The 14,296-nt window shown below is 45.3% G+C and overlaps 2 protein-coding genes across 18 annotated transcripts in view; one reads left to right on the top strand and one right to left on the bottom strand.

Moving 5' to 3' along the window:
* TTC19 (tetratricopeptide repeat domain 19) overlaps positions 1 to 14,296 on the top strand; it is a 52,469-nt gene that overhangs the window by 29,573 nt on the left and 8,600 nt on the right. Inside the window, exon 9 of one of the 2 annotated variants that reach the window (XM_042967751.1) lies at positions 1,152 to 1,244. The exons of the other annotated variant lie outside the window; for it this stretch is intronic. Coding sequence (XP_042823685.1) covers positions 1,152 to 1,244 — 93 coding nt within the window. The remainder of the gene's footprint in view (positions 1 to 1,151; positions 1,245 to 14,296) is intronic. 2 annotated transcript variants of the gene reach the window in all.
* The window catches only part of NCOR1 (nuclear receptor corepressor 1), a 158,723-nt gene continuing 147,536 nt past the window's right edge, over positions 3,110 to 14,296 (bottom strand). For 14 of the 16 annotated variants that reach the window (XM_042967734.1, XM_042967733.1, XM_042967735.1 and 11 more), the window contains 6 exons: positions 13,998 to 14,138; positions 12,170 to 12,312; positions 8,204 to 8,257; positions 7,534 to 7,755; positions 4,988 to 5,167; positions 3,110 to 3,498 (listed from right to left, as the gene is read on the bottom strand). In XM_042967734.1, the coding sequence (XP_042823668.1) occupies positions 3,311 to 3,498; positions 4,988 to 5,167; positions 7,534 to 7,755; positions 8,204 to 8,257; positions 12,170 to 12,312; positions 13,998 to 14,138 (928 nt within the window). In that variant the 3' untranslated portion in view covers positions 3,110 to 3,310. The remainder of the gene's footprint in view (positions 3,499 to 4,987; positions 5,168 to 7,533; positions 7,756 to 8,203; positions 8,258 to 12,169; positions 12,313 to 13,997; positions 14,139 to 14,296) is intronic. The other 2 variants (XM_042967738.1, XM_042967744.1) reach the window with 2 other exon arrangements.

Genomic DNA, 14,296 nt, shown 5'->3' with positions numbered 1-14,296 from the left:
AATGTATTTTGTCCGATGACCCTAAATGAATAGACTACTACTGTGTTCAAAGAGCCTTATCACACTGCCTCATAGCGTATCAAGTATATACATACAAGATAGGCAGATGGAGGTTTTTACCTCAGAAGTGTTGCAAAGAGCCCCTGGCCTAGGGCAAAGGCAATTTTTGTAGGTGCCATGAAGGAGCACTGTTATTGTTGGTAAGCCTTTGGGGGGTGGGGGGTGTGAGTGGGAATGGTAAACAGATATTTTTGTTTCTGTGTACATATTATTGGAAGAATCCTTTCATAATAAACTAGAGACTCTACAACAACATTGTATTCCGTAATCTTTGAGTTTCTCATAAAAAATAACTCACTAAAGAGTTAAGAAAAACAAAATACTAGAAATCCTGAGGTCCAGATCCTCCAGGATTAGACTAAGACGCAAATTTTCTATTTTGCAGATGTAAATTTCTTCCTGCTTTCTAAGCTCATCTCTTACCACCCAGCTAGCTCCTTTGAGTCTAATGAGAAACTAGAATGTAAATGAGATTGAGTTTCAGTGCCACCCAGTCTTAATTTGTTGGTTGGTGATTTTTGAGAAATTACCGTCAACTAGTGGACTACTCACCTACGTGGAGACTGTTTTTGCTTTTTCACAATTGCAGGGGTTGCTGAAAGTAAGGATTGTGACTCCAGGTTTTATTTAAGAATTTTTCAATCTCCACAGTGATTCCACTCACGGTCCCGTCCTGGTGCTGGAAAAACTATAGGTGTTTTCAGAGAAGACAGTCTCTTCCTGTGGGTGTCTCCATGAGAGTTCATTTGCACAGTTGTAAAACAAGGTAGCAGGGCAGGAAGGGCGATCCCTTTGCCGACTGGTCTGAGTTCAAAAGTAAATTGTTAAAAAGAGCATAGTAGAAATTTTTGAACTGTCACCAGCGTTTTCAGGGCATAAATATTTAAAAACTGGAACCCGCACACCCAAGTTACTTCCCATGATAAACATGCGCTGGAGATCTGGCTGTCAGAATGCTGCTATTAACAGCATTGGGAAGACTTTAATTTAGATCCTGGGGTGCTTAAAAAAAAAAAAAAAATCATGCAGAAGGATGCAGCTTCGGAACACTGAAATCTCAGCCTGCAAAGAGTGTCATGCCTTGGTTTCAGCCGACTTCAAGTCCTCTTGTCACTCTCGGGGCTGTCTGCCGTTTCAGTCCTGCCGAGGTGGACGTCCTCCCTCCGAGACGGTTGGCTCCATAGGTAAGCCCGCGAGAGTTCTGTCCTCTCGTTGTTCTCAACTAAGAAACGGTCCTGGACTTTCTCTCCCGTTCTGAACTCCAGGTGGTGGCGGATGGCATAGGAAAACACATACGCACTGCGAGGAGGGGGCAAAGGGGGAGCGCCACTCACTCTCGGGTCCTCGAGGAGAGCTGCGCCAGTAACAAGCTAGGCTCTGAGCCGACTACTCTCAAAGACTGTGCTGACTTGGAATAGCTCAAGACCTTCAGGGTCATGGAAAAATAATCATGATCATCTCTTTTGGGTCAGCTGACACAGATTATTAACAAAGTCCCAGACATTACGAGCAGCAGAAAACTGTCAATTAGAACATTTAGTTACGGTTTTTCACGCACGTGAAAATTTTATGTATATCATCAAGTGGTGCCAGCTTTCCAAGTGGAAGGAATCTGATCACTAAACCTGCTCTCAAGTTTACTGTGAGGACTTCAGGTCTAAGACAAGAGTAGAATAGTAACAAGAGTGAAGGCCTTAACCATGTAGGCAAAGGACAGAGCCCGTGTCCTCATTATTAAAATCAAGATCAGACACCAATGCTGAGGGTGATGCGAGGATCTCGTTACAAAGGAGGCAGTCAGTGGTTCCCATACACCTGCTTTCTGTAGAGGCTTGCATACTTTTGTTAAAAAGTTGAGATCTACTTAGAAGTCCATGAAGTGCTCACGTGTATCATCCCGAGAGACCTCTGCCTCTCCCATCTTCAGTGGCATCCTTCCAAAACAGTTAGTATCCACGTGCTGAAGGATGCTGCAGCACTATGAAGTCGTAAAGTAAAATAAAATAAAATAATCTCACAGTTCAATAAGCAATTATTAAGGGTGAAACTGACCCCTTCATAATTATTTGCTCCTTGAGATTCGGTGAAAGATTCACCAGTAAACTCTTGCCCACGAGGAATCACAGGGAGAGTAAGAGTAAGCACTGGCACATGGGGAAAGGGAAGTGAGGCTTTGGGATACACAGCACAAGGCAAAGCTAAGAGTCAGATTCTGTACGGATCGTTACCTTCTAACTCAACCGATAATACAGGGCAACCCACTCCTCTGAAACCTGAGACATCAAGAGCCTTGAATCACACATGATCTATGTGGCTATGGACAGGGTAGTCCAATTTATTTCGAAACAAAAGCTCTGTTGGGCTGCATCAAATGCAGGAGAAAAAGAATATTTAGGGCCACGGTTAAGTTACCAGTGTGCATAACAGTGAGGTATGCCTCAAATAAGCCTTTTGTTTTTAAACTTTAAAAACTGAACTATAACATACCCATGCAGTAATATTTTTCAGTGCCACTAATTTAAAAAAAAAAAAAAAAAATTAAAGCCTGCACTGGAAATTGACAGTATGGCAGAATTTTGTTTCTCCTACCTTTGACCCAAAAACGTAATGTACAGATTTTATATAGGGTCTGTGTTAAAAATCTAAACATTTCCACAAGATTTTAAACATCGCTGGAAATCTGAATTTAGAGGAAACAAAATTAGATAAAAGTACAATGCCCGTGACAGCCAACATTATGTAACTGGGCTGTATGAGGTTGTTGAGAAGGCAAGGGTTAAAAAGATAGGTGCGATGTTTTTTTGTTTTAAAATTACCCCCCAAGTTGATGCGCTGATTTGAACATAAGTACACCAGATACTACAGCAAGGGGAAACACTGCAAAAAAGGTAATCTATTTACAGAAGAGTGATTTAAAGACATTATGGTTTTCTTTACAAACAGATGTAAGAACAAGAATTGTCACTTTTTAAAAACTCTACATTTCAACCCTTCACTATTATAATAATCCACCGAACTGCCTATGTCCGAGGCAGTCCCCCGTCCCTCCCCACCCCCCCCCCCCCCTTTTGACTCTCCAAATAAATTCCCATCATTTCTTCATCATCTGCGGTCCAGGCTCTCTTAAAAAGTCTCTGGGCACAAGTCCTAGGACGAAAGGCTTTTGACCTGCCATTAAAAATGAAACCGCCAAAAACGAGAGCTCCCTGTCCTACACCCTGGCCCCACCGAGACCCCTTCTGGGCGCAGTTCAGTCATCGCTATCTGACAGCGTCTCGTACTGTGCAGAGAGCAGCGGGGCAGGCTCTCGCTCCCAGATCCTGCTCTGCTGGTGAGGAGCCGCTTGGTTCACGGAGGACGGGGCACACGCGATCGGGGTCGGTGGCGTACTGCTGAGCATCCGCATAGTCAGAGGGTTGTAAGGAAACTGAGTCGAGCCTGACAAAAGAAAAACTGTTTTCACCGTCATGAGCACAGCTGCTGTTCCCTACAGCTTCCACGGGGTGGAGGGAGACACGATTATTCTATTGAAATGGTCTTGTGACACCGGGAGCAGAATGAAACACAGAAGGGCCAGGGTTTCACCACGTAGACTGTAGCCTATGGTAAGGCACCAATCCGGTGAGAATCTAGAAGGGACGGAGGACACAAGTGCAAGCTTAGGGTTGCTAAGTCCGGAAGTGGAAGCTCAGGGCTGAACTTTCAGTGAGTTCTAGAACCAGGTGTTTCCATGGAGAATCCAAGTAAAACTGCATATTAAGCTCGAAGAGTCTGGTTACACCAAGAACTCCTGGCCTCTTAATGATAAATGCAGCAGTACGTGCTCAGAGGATGAGGGGACAAGGAATTGCAGCAGGTCACAGGGCAGCAGGATGCAGGTCAGCTGCTGGGTCTCTGGGCAGATTTAAAAGGTACAAGATCTGGAAGAGGGTATGTGCACCTAACGACAGCACTGCTACCTCCTGCCACTTTCTACATTGGTCTCAACTGTCCCCAGAAAGCCTCTTACAGCTTAAGAAACTCTAAAGACAGAAAACATAGCCATTTTATCAAGGGATTTCACAAATTAAATTCCTTCCCTAAGAGAGGAAACAATTACTGGTTTAGAAGTTGTCAAACTAGAGCACAATCACTTCACACGTGATGTGAGTTTTATGAAGCAAAGGCCTTCAGTTATGCTGACGATATCCATAGGAAGTTTATACGTAAATAAGGGGGAGAGCACATTTCAGACATTTTCCACTGACGTACATGTATTTAACTCCTAAAAGATGGCTCACGATTCTCCGAGACCCTTAAATCTACACCAGGTAATCCCAGTTTTATTTAAACAACAAAAAAGCAAAGCCTGTTCCCTTTCAAGACAACCAGTATTGTGGTTATTAGATTCGAGAAGAAAGCTTAACGAGCAAGCAAGCACAAAAAGGAAAACATTCATAAATACCCTAGAACACGGTTTTTCATCAGTTTGTGTAAATATAAGTGAGCCTGCAATAGAGATGGCTTTTTACACTATCTCCATTTCTTATTTTGATTTCTTAATATTTCCCTAAGAACCTTCTCTAAGAATGTCTATAGAGAGGCTAAGGGTGAAGCCTGGGAGCGGCCCTTCGCTCTCAGGTGTGGTTCCTGGAAGAACTGAAATCACAGACTTCGTGGCTTTGCAAATAGCAGGTGCTGGCTCCCAGCACAATACAGAAGTGGGGGAACGGAGATGTTTTCATAGCTCTTCCTTTGTTCGTGGTAATCAGACCTTACGTTCTGTAAATTTTTAAGATTCCATGCATTCAGTGTCTGTTTTGGAAAGTGGAATCCTACTGATACAATAATGGAAATTGAGGTTTCCAAAGTTTGATTTTAGAAGCACTAGCCAAGGCTTTGATAAAAAAGGACTTTACGACTCCTTTTCTAGCAGTAAGTTCCTCACCTGTTGAGGAGGGCCTGTCTTCCCAGGCCCACCCTGGTGTCTGCCTGTGGTAATCCCCTTCTGAATGTACAGAGGAGACGGAAGAGGGCCTTTCAGTTCCTAAGAAGCCTTGCCCAGGGATGGGAGATTTAGATTTCCTGCTGTTTGACTTGCTGATCAGCTTTGGTTTGCAAACTCCTCCTAAAAGTGAAATAAATTAACTCTTGACATATAGTAATTATGTTCTCAACTTAAAAACCTACCCAAGTGCTGATGGGTTATATGCCGCTGAGAGAAAGCGGGAGGATGGCAGGCGGTGCGAAGAACCCAGATCCTAGGACCCAGTGAAGTTTCAAAGTTAGTATTTAAAAGCCAGAATTTACTTGTAGCAACTAAAGGAAAAGGGGTATGTCCTCATGCCATCAACTTGAAAACCATGTAACCAAGGAAATTAAATTTCTGAGAGGAACATCATGTCTTTCCGGGTCTTGGAGCACAGAAACTAAGGAAATTAAAGCAGGTTGACGAAAATCTTAAATCCTAACTACCTCCTTGCCTGCCAGTTTAAAGAGAAGCAGAGGAATCCGTACACCACCCCAAGGAAATTTTATGCCCAAAAGCGTGGAACAGAAGCCCCTTGGTGGCCATGCTACTGGTCCCCGGCAGAAGCTCAGCAAGTCTTGGCGGCCTGTTGTTCCAGGCTCTGGTCTACAGAAGTTCACAGGAGTGGGACGCCCCTGACAGGGCTCTAGAACAAAGCATGGAAATGATGTCTGAAGAGAACAGAGCCCAGGTGAGCAGCAGACGTGTTCCTCTGCCTCGCAGAACCTGAGACCTCACCCTGCCCCGAGTCCCACGGCGCCCAGAAAAAAGTGGGTAGAAGGCAACTTCAACCCCTTCAACTATCTGCACAGAAAAGAAGTGCAAGTCCTTGATGGTCAGGAAGAGAACCGAATGGGACGAGGGGAAAAGATGCTTCTGGAAGAGAAACTTCAAAATACACAAAGCCAGTTTGGGCTCCTTTGGTAAAGAACAGATCATCATCAAAAAGGAGAGGTGAAAAGCTTAGGAAACAAAATACGGCAAGGATCAGAACAGACACGACAAAAAGGGCGTTAGCACAAAAGGAAAATGTGAGCTAGAGTAAAAGCAACAGATGAAGACGACTGAAATAATTAGATTAAGATGACTAAAAGAACTAGAAGGTAACAGATCTGGAGGACAAAGACTAGCTGGCAAAAATGTAATTGTGTTTTTTGAGATGGATAAGCCCAACGAAAGAGGCAAAATAGAACATTTCCAGGAGTGTAGAAATCCACCTGCAGGTGCAAACAGCCTCCCTGTGGTCAGGAAAGTCTGACACAGCACGAAGGCCAACATACTAACTAATTAACTTCTTCAAATTGAGGCAAAGAGGCTTCAGGCAGATAAACTGTCACCTGCCAAAAAAGGGGACATCTGGCCGCCTTCTTACACAACCATTGATGCCAAGTGGGGGAAATGTAATAGTGTCTATGGAATGTTTTGAGAAAGGTGCCACACTGTCCTTTCAAGTATCAAGGCAGCAAGAAGACATTCTTGAGCGGGAACAGTCTCGGAGGACAGCAGCCTCTGAGAGAAAAGGGAGTGTGAAAACAGTACCAAAAAGAAAGGCCTCAACAGAAGGGGTACATGACCAGGATTGCTTGAAGTGGGTGACCGTCACCAATGTTACCACCTTCAAATACACGCACAGGTAAATCAATACAAATCAGGAGGTAAGAGCAGAAAGGGGAAGACTGTGCTCATCCTTCAGAGCAGGAAGTGAATCCACGTTGCCATAAAATACACGTGGGTGTAAATAAATAAGAACCTCTGATCTTTTTGATCTTCTTCACCTTAGTGAGATCTTTTGCTTGAGGGTAACAGGAAAAAACCCTAAACTAAACCTGAAATACTGCTGACCTGCCGGTAAATTTTTAAGCATAAGAGATCCCAGTTCTCAAAGATTAAGAAAAAGGGGTTTCAAAGCTTAGAATCACAGTTTTTTGTGTGCTTGCTTTTACCAGGACGTATGAATGACTGGTTCTGATGTCTATCTGGCCTTTTATGTGTCCATACAGAGATACTTCTAAAATGATGCTTATCAGACAAGAACACTAGCTTTCTGGATGATGTGATCTGAAGGGTTTTTTTTTTTCCCCCCTTCTTCTATGGCTTAAAATTCTTTAATGCTGAGCCTGTTCTCTTTATTACAATAGTAAGTCCCTTTTATTCAAAAGCAGAAAGGAACCTGCACTTGTATTACAGTTAAAATATGTCGATCCAGATAAGGACTAGATGCAAAGAAAAAAACCCAACACTCAAAGGTGACTTCTGCATAAAAATCTCCATCCTTTTAAAATTTGTTTGTGTTACTAAAATGTCTGAGCAGGTTAAAAAAAAAAAAAACAACTAAGTAAAACCGTTAAGAGGGGACTCTGGGAACACACAAAATGAAACGTCTTGGTGACGCATTACAACTTGGACGTAGAATGGCGTTTTCTCGGGAAAGGCAGCAGAAGGGCACAAGAGTGAACACACTTTACCTGAATGAGGTGACGGGTCCCCTTCCTCTCTGCGGGTCTCCCCACTGGGCACAACGGAGGTGCTGGCGCCACCGGGCACCACGCCGACAGGTTGGGACATGACGACTCCGTGCTCCTCGACTTTGTCGTCAAAGCTTCCCATGAGCGCCTTCCTGATGATGTCTTCCAGACCGAGGTTACTGGCAGGATCAGCGAAAGAATGACCTCTAGAGCTAACTGAGCCTGAAAGAGACCAGCACGCCATTTCTGCTTATTTCCGAACAGCAGACGAAGAGACAGAGACCAGCGGACTCGAAACGGCCTTTGGGCCCACGGGACACACAGCCCCGGGCCAGCTGCCCGCAACACCCCGAGAGCCCACACAGGGGCGCCCAAATCCCCCAGTAGTAACTCCAGCAAATGGAGTTTTCCTTTCCCAAATGAATGGGTCCAGCCACTTTTCTTAAAGTTCCCCGTTTTTTTCTCTTTTCAGCTCCCTCGTCTCTACACTGTTCTTTAGTGGTTTTGATTCTCTTTGTTCCGTTACCTCTCCAGCAAGTGTTTAGTGAAGCTCGGCTCCCTTTTTACTGCCGCTGTCTCCTCCCCGACTACATTTATGCACACTGGAGCAGTGCCCCTGCTGGGCAGTCGGTACTCGTTGGGTATCGGGTGGACACATTTTGATTCTTACCTGAGGTAGTGACTGCTGGCAGATTAAAGATCTCAGTTCCTGGTTGAGCGGCTGCTGTATTTAAACAAACATTTGAGTTAACTGAGATGGGATGATCACGTACACCGAAGGAGATAAAGTCTCAAACCCTACAGTGAAATTAACCTTTTTATTTCCCATGATCCCAACCTTATTTTTCACCAGTTAAGATAAAGAAGTAGTTATTTTAAAAAAATCAAGCAACAAAAAATTGGATGTGGGAAAATCTGAACAGGAGCCACGTGCCCACAGGAGGAAGAGAGCGCTCGCACTGCCGGAGAAACACCAATAGGAAAGGGGTCCAGTTTGCCAGAGGAGAGACGCCTCTGGGATGAGCCCCGGGAATGCCAGCCAGTCTGAGGCAGCCTGGCCGCAGACCCCTCCACGAACAGCATGAAAACGTGGGCTTCCCTATGCTTCACCGGGAGCGACTCCCACAGGCGCAGGAGCAGCCCGTGATTTGTCATTTGTGCAGTATGAACAACAGGTGGGACAGCCTGGGAACTACCTAGAAAGCGCCGAGACAGAGGTAGAAGGAATCTGGGAACGTGAATGGTGTTCTCACCACAACTTCCAACTTGCTGCTGAGAACTCGAAAGAGAAAGAAGAGGGAAGCAGGCTGTGGGGTGTGCCCCAGAGCAGAACGCGGAGCTCTGGGGGAGTCCGCAGCAGGATGGGCTCTTCCCCCGAGAGGAGGCCGCTCTCCGAAGCCGGGCTGCATGTGCCTGGAAACTAAAAACTTCCTTCATCGGGGCAACTTTAAATTGGCAACAGGAAGGAGGACAAAAATCTCCGGGAAGAACTATATAAAACCGTGACCGTCTCCCCACTCATGGGTCAGGAAAACTTGCAGTAAATAAACTGAACCTGAAACAGTGGAGTGACGAATACACAAAAGTTTCTGGAATAGAATTCATTCATTCGACAAATATTTATTAAGCATTTGGTGGAAACATCATAAAATCACCTTCTTACTGATCAAAATGGTCAGATAAAGATGATTTCGTATTTTTCAACCGGTGAGAACACTACGATCCTGTGTGTATTTTCCCTCTGGAGCTTACAGTTTAGCGTGGTACTTTGTGAGGCCGTCAGAACGGAACCACCCCCGTGCCTCAGTAAAAGTGCCAACTTCCTCGAGTCCCAAGGCCTGTGGCTCACGTGCTTAACGAGCACTCCAGGCACAGGGATCGATACTCAAGTGTGAGGACCCCTGGCTTAAAACAGACGGGCACACGTGTGTGAAAGAACGTGATAACCACTCAGAAACGGGCAGGGAAGACCGACAAGGGACAGCTGTTTAGGAGGCAGACTCGACAGGAAGAGGTGCAGAGGGAGGGCTGCCCAGAAAGAAGCTAGTGGAGGAAGTGTGGCAGGGAAGGAGGGGGTGACGTGCTTCTCCGTGTGCAGAGGTAGAACGTTAATTCCTTTTTAGACACTTAAGAAGCCAAATTCACAAGAAGACAGAGGTCCTCAAAGGTATGCAAGTGAAACTTCATGGGAAAAGCCGAACCCCACTTCAGACACGAATCTGGGAGTTTTCAGCACACAGCTTACACCCCTGGAGCGGGTGAGAGGATTCAGAGGTTCTAGTGCGTGAGGACGGCACTGGGAAAACAGCATTCAAGGGTCAGGCAGAGCAAGACTGAGCTGCTAAGAAGACATAAAAAATGTCCAGAGTAGAAGAGAAAAAAACAGGAGAACATAGTATCTGAAAGCCAAGAGAAGAGAATATTTCTAGAAGGGGAAAATGGCTTGCGGAAGATCAAATCAAGTAAATTTAAAGCATTACGGTTTTTGAAGAACAAAATCACTGATGTCCTCGGTGGGAACGCTGAATTAATCGAGAGACTCCAAGGTGAAACAAAGTGGTCTCGGTTGCTGATGGCTTTGATGTCTCGGTTCTACTTCCTGGGGAAGACGGAATGTGCCCTGGGGACCCATCAGCCCACTGCTTCCTTAATACAGTTCCTCAACTGTCCCTTCCCACAATCGAAAAGAGTTCCTGCGATCAAAAAATTCCCCAAGCAATTTTGTTTGTACTTGCATTAAGACATTCACGCATTTTATCCTCTGTTAAAGTTAGGGACTTGTTTCATTTTACATTTTCAGAGTAGAGACCATCTGTCATTGTAAAAGCGCCCAACACAGCACCCTGCTCAATAATTAATTGTTGAATGAATGAATGAGAGAGCTACTGCCTGAGGACAAAAGAAAATATAAGACAACACTGTTAAGTGGGCTTCAAGTCACATGTGGCTTGACATCTGTCAAACAATTTTTTTCCCACTAAAATGAGGCGAGACCAAGACTAGAGAGGATGAGCGAAAACCCCTCAAAGACGGAACAATTCTAAACTGGCCGTTCTAGAATCGGCAGGTCTCCACGCTCTGATTCTTCTCTGCCTTCTGAGAGAATGTGAAGATGAGAGCACCACATTTTTGTTGGTGACATTTGACGCTCTGTAAGTCACAGATGAAACCCGTGATGAGACAGAAAAACGTCATCATTTTTTTTAAAGAAGAAAGGATATCTGTAAGCCTGATAGCAATGCTGGCCAATATTCTAAAATATTTATCTTCCAAAGAGAGAGTTCACAACAATAACTGACACTGGGCTCACCCTTTTTTTCTCTCGGATGGTCAACCTTTATTAATCATAAAGCGTCAGATCCAAACACACATCCACCTGGCAGTTTGTAGTTCACAGCCCACAATTTCCTTTCTTTTGACAGGGTCGGGAGACTAGTAGATCGCAGATCACAGAAATAAAGCAGATTGCGGAAAACCCAGATCCGACAAATCTCGCCGCATCACTGGAGGTACTTGAGGAAAAGATGGAGAAGTACGACTTTCAACCCAAAGGGAAAGGTCTGGATGCCACAGAGCTTTATCCTACTGAGTATCCACCAGCGACGTGGGTGACGATGCTGTGAGTACAGAACTGTTACAAGCCAGCGAGCACACCGCCAGAGACGGTGTTGGCACGCCAGAGTGGGGCCACCGCCCCATGACTCACCAGTTAGGCAGTGTGCACGGGTTCTTAAACCTCCCTAGGTTTCCTCATCTGCACAACGGAGACGATTACACCGTGGAGGGTGTAGGGCCGCTGTGAGGATTAAGTGCCTTGTACATGCTTCCAAGTGCCCAGGGCTATAACGACGTAACTGTCTGCCTGCCATTACTGTTATTCTATCTTCACCCGGTGGACTGATCGCATCTACGGATGAATGCTGAATGACTGAACAGAGATCCAGGAAGACACTGCTGGGGTAGGAAAAGTAACTGAGTGGCACAACACGGACTTGGAGCCAGTGACTCCAACAAAAGTACAGCAAAGGAAAGGTACGGACCCAGAGCAGCGCATCAAGATACCCTGATATTTATGCTCGTATGAAGGGCACTATATCCTAACTGCGTGCTCGTTGCCCAACACCCTAATACAATCTACACTCCTGAACAGTGATGCCTCTGGGGCAGAGCACACTTCTCAGAACTTACTGAGAGGCTAAGCTAAATAAAGTGGTTTTCTGCGGAGGGACACTCAGAACCAGCAGCGTGAACAGCTGAGGACGCAGGATGTTTACAAGAGAGAAGACTTGAAGGACACGCTTTGTCTTCAAATGGCTGCGGAGTGGTCATGCAGACTCGGTCCAAACGGATAAAACTAAGACCGATGGGTAAAAAAAAACTACACGAAGAGCTAATCCGGCCCCACATTTGTTCAAAGAAAAGACGGACAGCTTCAGAAAGCAGCAAGTTCTTGCTCTCTAGCAGGCAATCTTCACGTACTGGCAGACATTTGAGAAGAAACTTTAAGATCAAATGTGGCTGGACAGACGCCTACAAGAGCCTTCAAACTCAAGGATCGCATGAGAGGCAACACCAGAGATACAATTATTATTAATGCAGGTTTTATTTTGGGATTCATGAAAGAAATCCCACTTACCCATATCAGAGTCACCTCCACCAGAGGAGTTCAACTTACGAAAAATCTCCTGCTTCTTTGATTTAACCATGGGTGACGTGTTTTCGAGCTTGGTGAAGAAGGAAGGCAAGTAGCTTATACTCCCTGGCGAGCGGGAATCATTCCTGTGGGGAACACAGTTATGCCTATTATGTCTGTTTCATCATGTGCTAACCTTGGGGGTGTACCCACTTCCCCATTTCGTGTCTGTGAATAACCCTACGTCATACATGGGGACACAAATACTTCAGCACGCTCATAAAGTTAGGACTGCAATGGAGATAATCTAGGATCGAGATTCTTAACGAAGACCGAATAAGCAACAAACGATGTTAACAGGAAAGTGAGAAACAGCTTACCATGATGCCGTCTGCTTAACAGCACAGACACTGGTATTATTTATAGCTGCCACATACACCAGGAACTATTCACTATTCTACTAGCAGAACTGCTATGAAGTAGAAGAAATTAAAACTAATAGCACGACTTGCCTATAAAACAGCAAGAGCTCATACCTAAGCAATCAAAACCTGGGGCCTTCAACAGAAGAGCCACAATGTAGAAATAAAACTGCCTCCGTTAAAATCATTTCACGCCTCCCACCAGATGAGCTGAGTCTCACGTAAAGGGTTTCGCAATCACCTGCAGCTTCCTATACTAACACATCTTAAAGAACCAAATTTCCTTTAACCACGATGATCTAGCTAGAGCTGGAGATGACAGCAAAGAACAAACGGAAGGCTGCTGATCACCTAATCTGGTCGGGTGGATTCATTCATCATTCAAACATAAGAATACCTGCCATATGCCAAAGAGAGACAGATATGTGATAGAAAATGGGCAGGATGTGGCCCCTGTCCTCAAAAAAGTCACAAACTGAAGGGAAAGCGTAAATATAAAATTGAACGTCAGCCCCTTTCTAAAAACAGATTCTCCTCATTTTGTTGAAAGGTACCAACATCTATTTGCTTGCCCATGAATATAAACCATAAATAACTTAGAACACATTGTTTAAGAAATGCACTAGCAGTTTGGAGTGAGACCTTGGTTTAGAGCTGGACCCGCCCTCTATCTGACCATGGGCACCTCCTAGATTCACCTCCAGGAGCATCACGGGAGTGTTCTTCTACACCAAGGAAACAGCATACATAGGGACTGAAAGGAATTCAGGGGACCGTAAGCAGCTTGACACGGACACAAGAGTGTGGTGTGAGGGGGAAGCGGCAGGAAACCAGACGAGCAGCATGAACCTGCTCATGAAGGCACTCAGGTGCCGGCCTACTGGCTTAGAGCTTGATTCCATGAGTTTTAGACAAATCACTCTGGTGGAAGTGGACCAGGCAGGGGCCAAACCAAAGGTGTCTAATGCAAACGGAAATAAAACCCAAGTAATTCACAGGGGCTGGGTTGGGGTCAGAAATAGGGAAGAAAAAGTCCGTAAAGCAGTTCAGCAAAGGTGCTCGTTAGGACTTCCCTTCCACGTGGAGTCCACAAGGCCTGGTGCACGATAAACACTCAAGCACTTCGGCTTCGATCGACAGCCGAACAGCTGACCACGTGGACAGAAAAGGCTTTTTTAAAAAAGATCTAGAAAGGCTTGATTTCAAGAATAGTGAACACTTTTTTTCTGTAACCTATTTAAATGTGACTTTTTCACTAAAATCCACTGGAATTAGATCACCAGGGAAAGAGACTTCGTGGTCCTTGGAGAGTCCTATCCTGACACGTAACCCGGAGGAGAGAAAAGGCACAGGACACACGCACGCTCTGACACGGGAGCCGCCAGCCGGGACACGCTCCTGCTCCTCACCTCTGCTCTGCAGGCTCCGCCCCTCTCTGAGACAGGAGCAGTACACTGTCCTGTTTCTCATGCACGACTGGAACCTGGGGTGGGGAGATGGGCTCGTAGGACTCAGAAGAGACGTGACTCCTCTCTGGGGATTTTCCAGGCCTGGTATTGTAACATATAAAATATTAGATTGTGCTCCTGGGGCCCGCCTACAAATCACCCTAGACGGTTTGAAACCGGTTCACTCATTACGTCATTCAGGAGAAAGGAATAAAAGTTGCTAGCTTCTATCAGAAAAAAAGTTGCCTCAGATCTTCACT

Source organism: Panthera tigris, chromosome E1 (genome assembly GCF_018350195.1).
Source record: "Panthera tigris isolate Pti1 chromosome E1, P.tigris_Pti1_mat1.1, whole genome shotgun sequence".
In the NCBI taxonomy this organism is placed as follows: Eukaryota; Metazoa; Chordata; class Mammalia; order Carnivora; family Felidae; genus Panthera; species Panthera tigris.
Note: the sequence above shows the minus strand (reverse complement) of the source record. Positions and strands in the feature narration are given on the sequence as shown.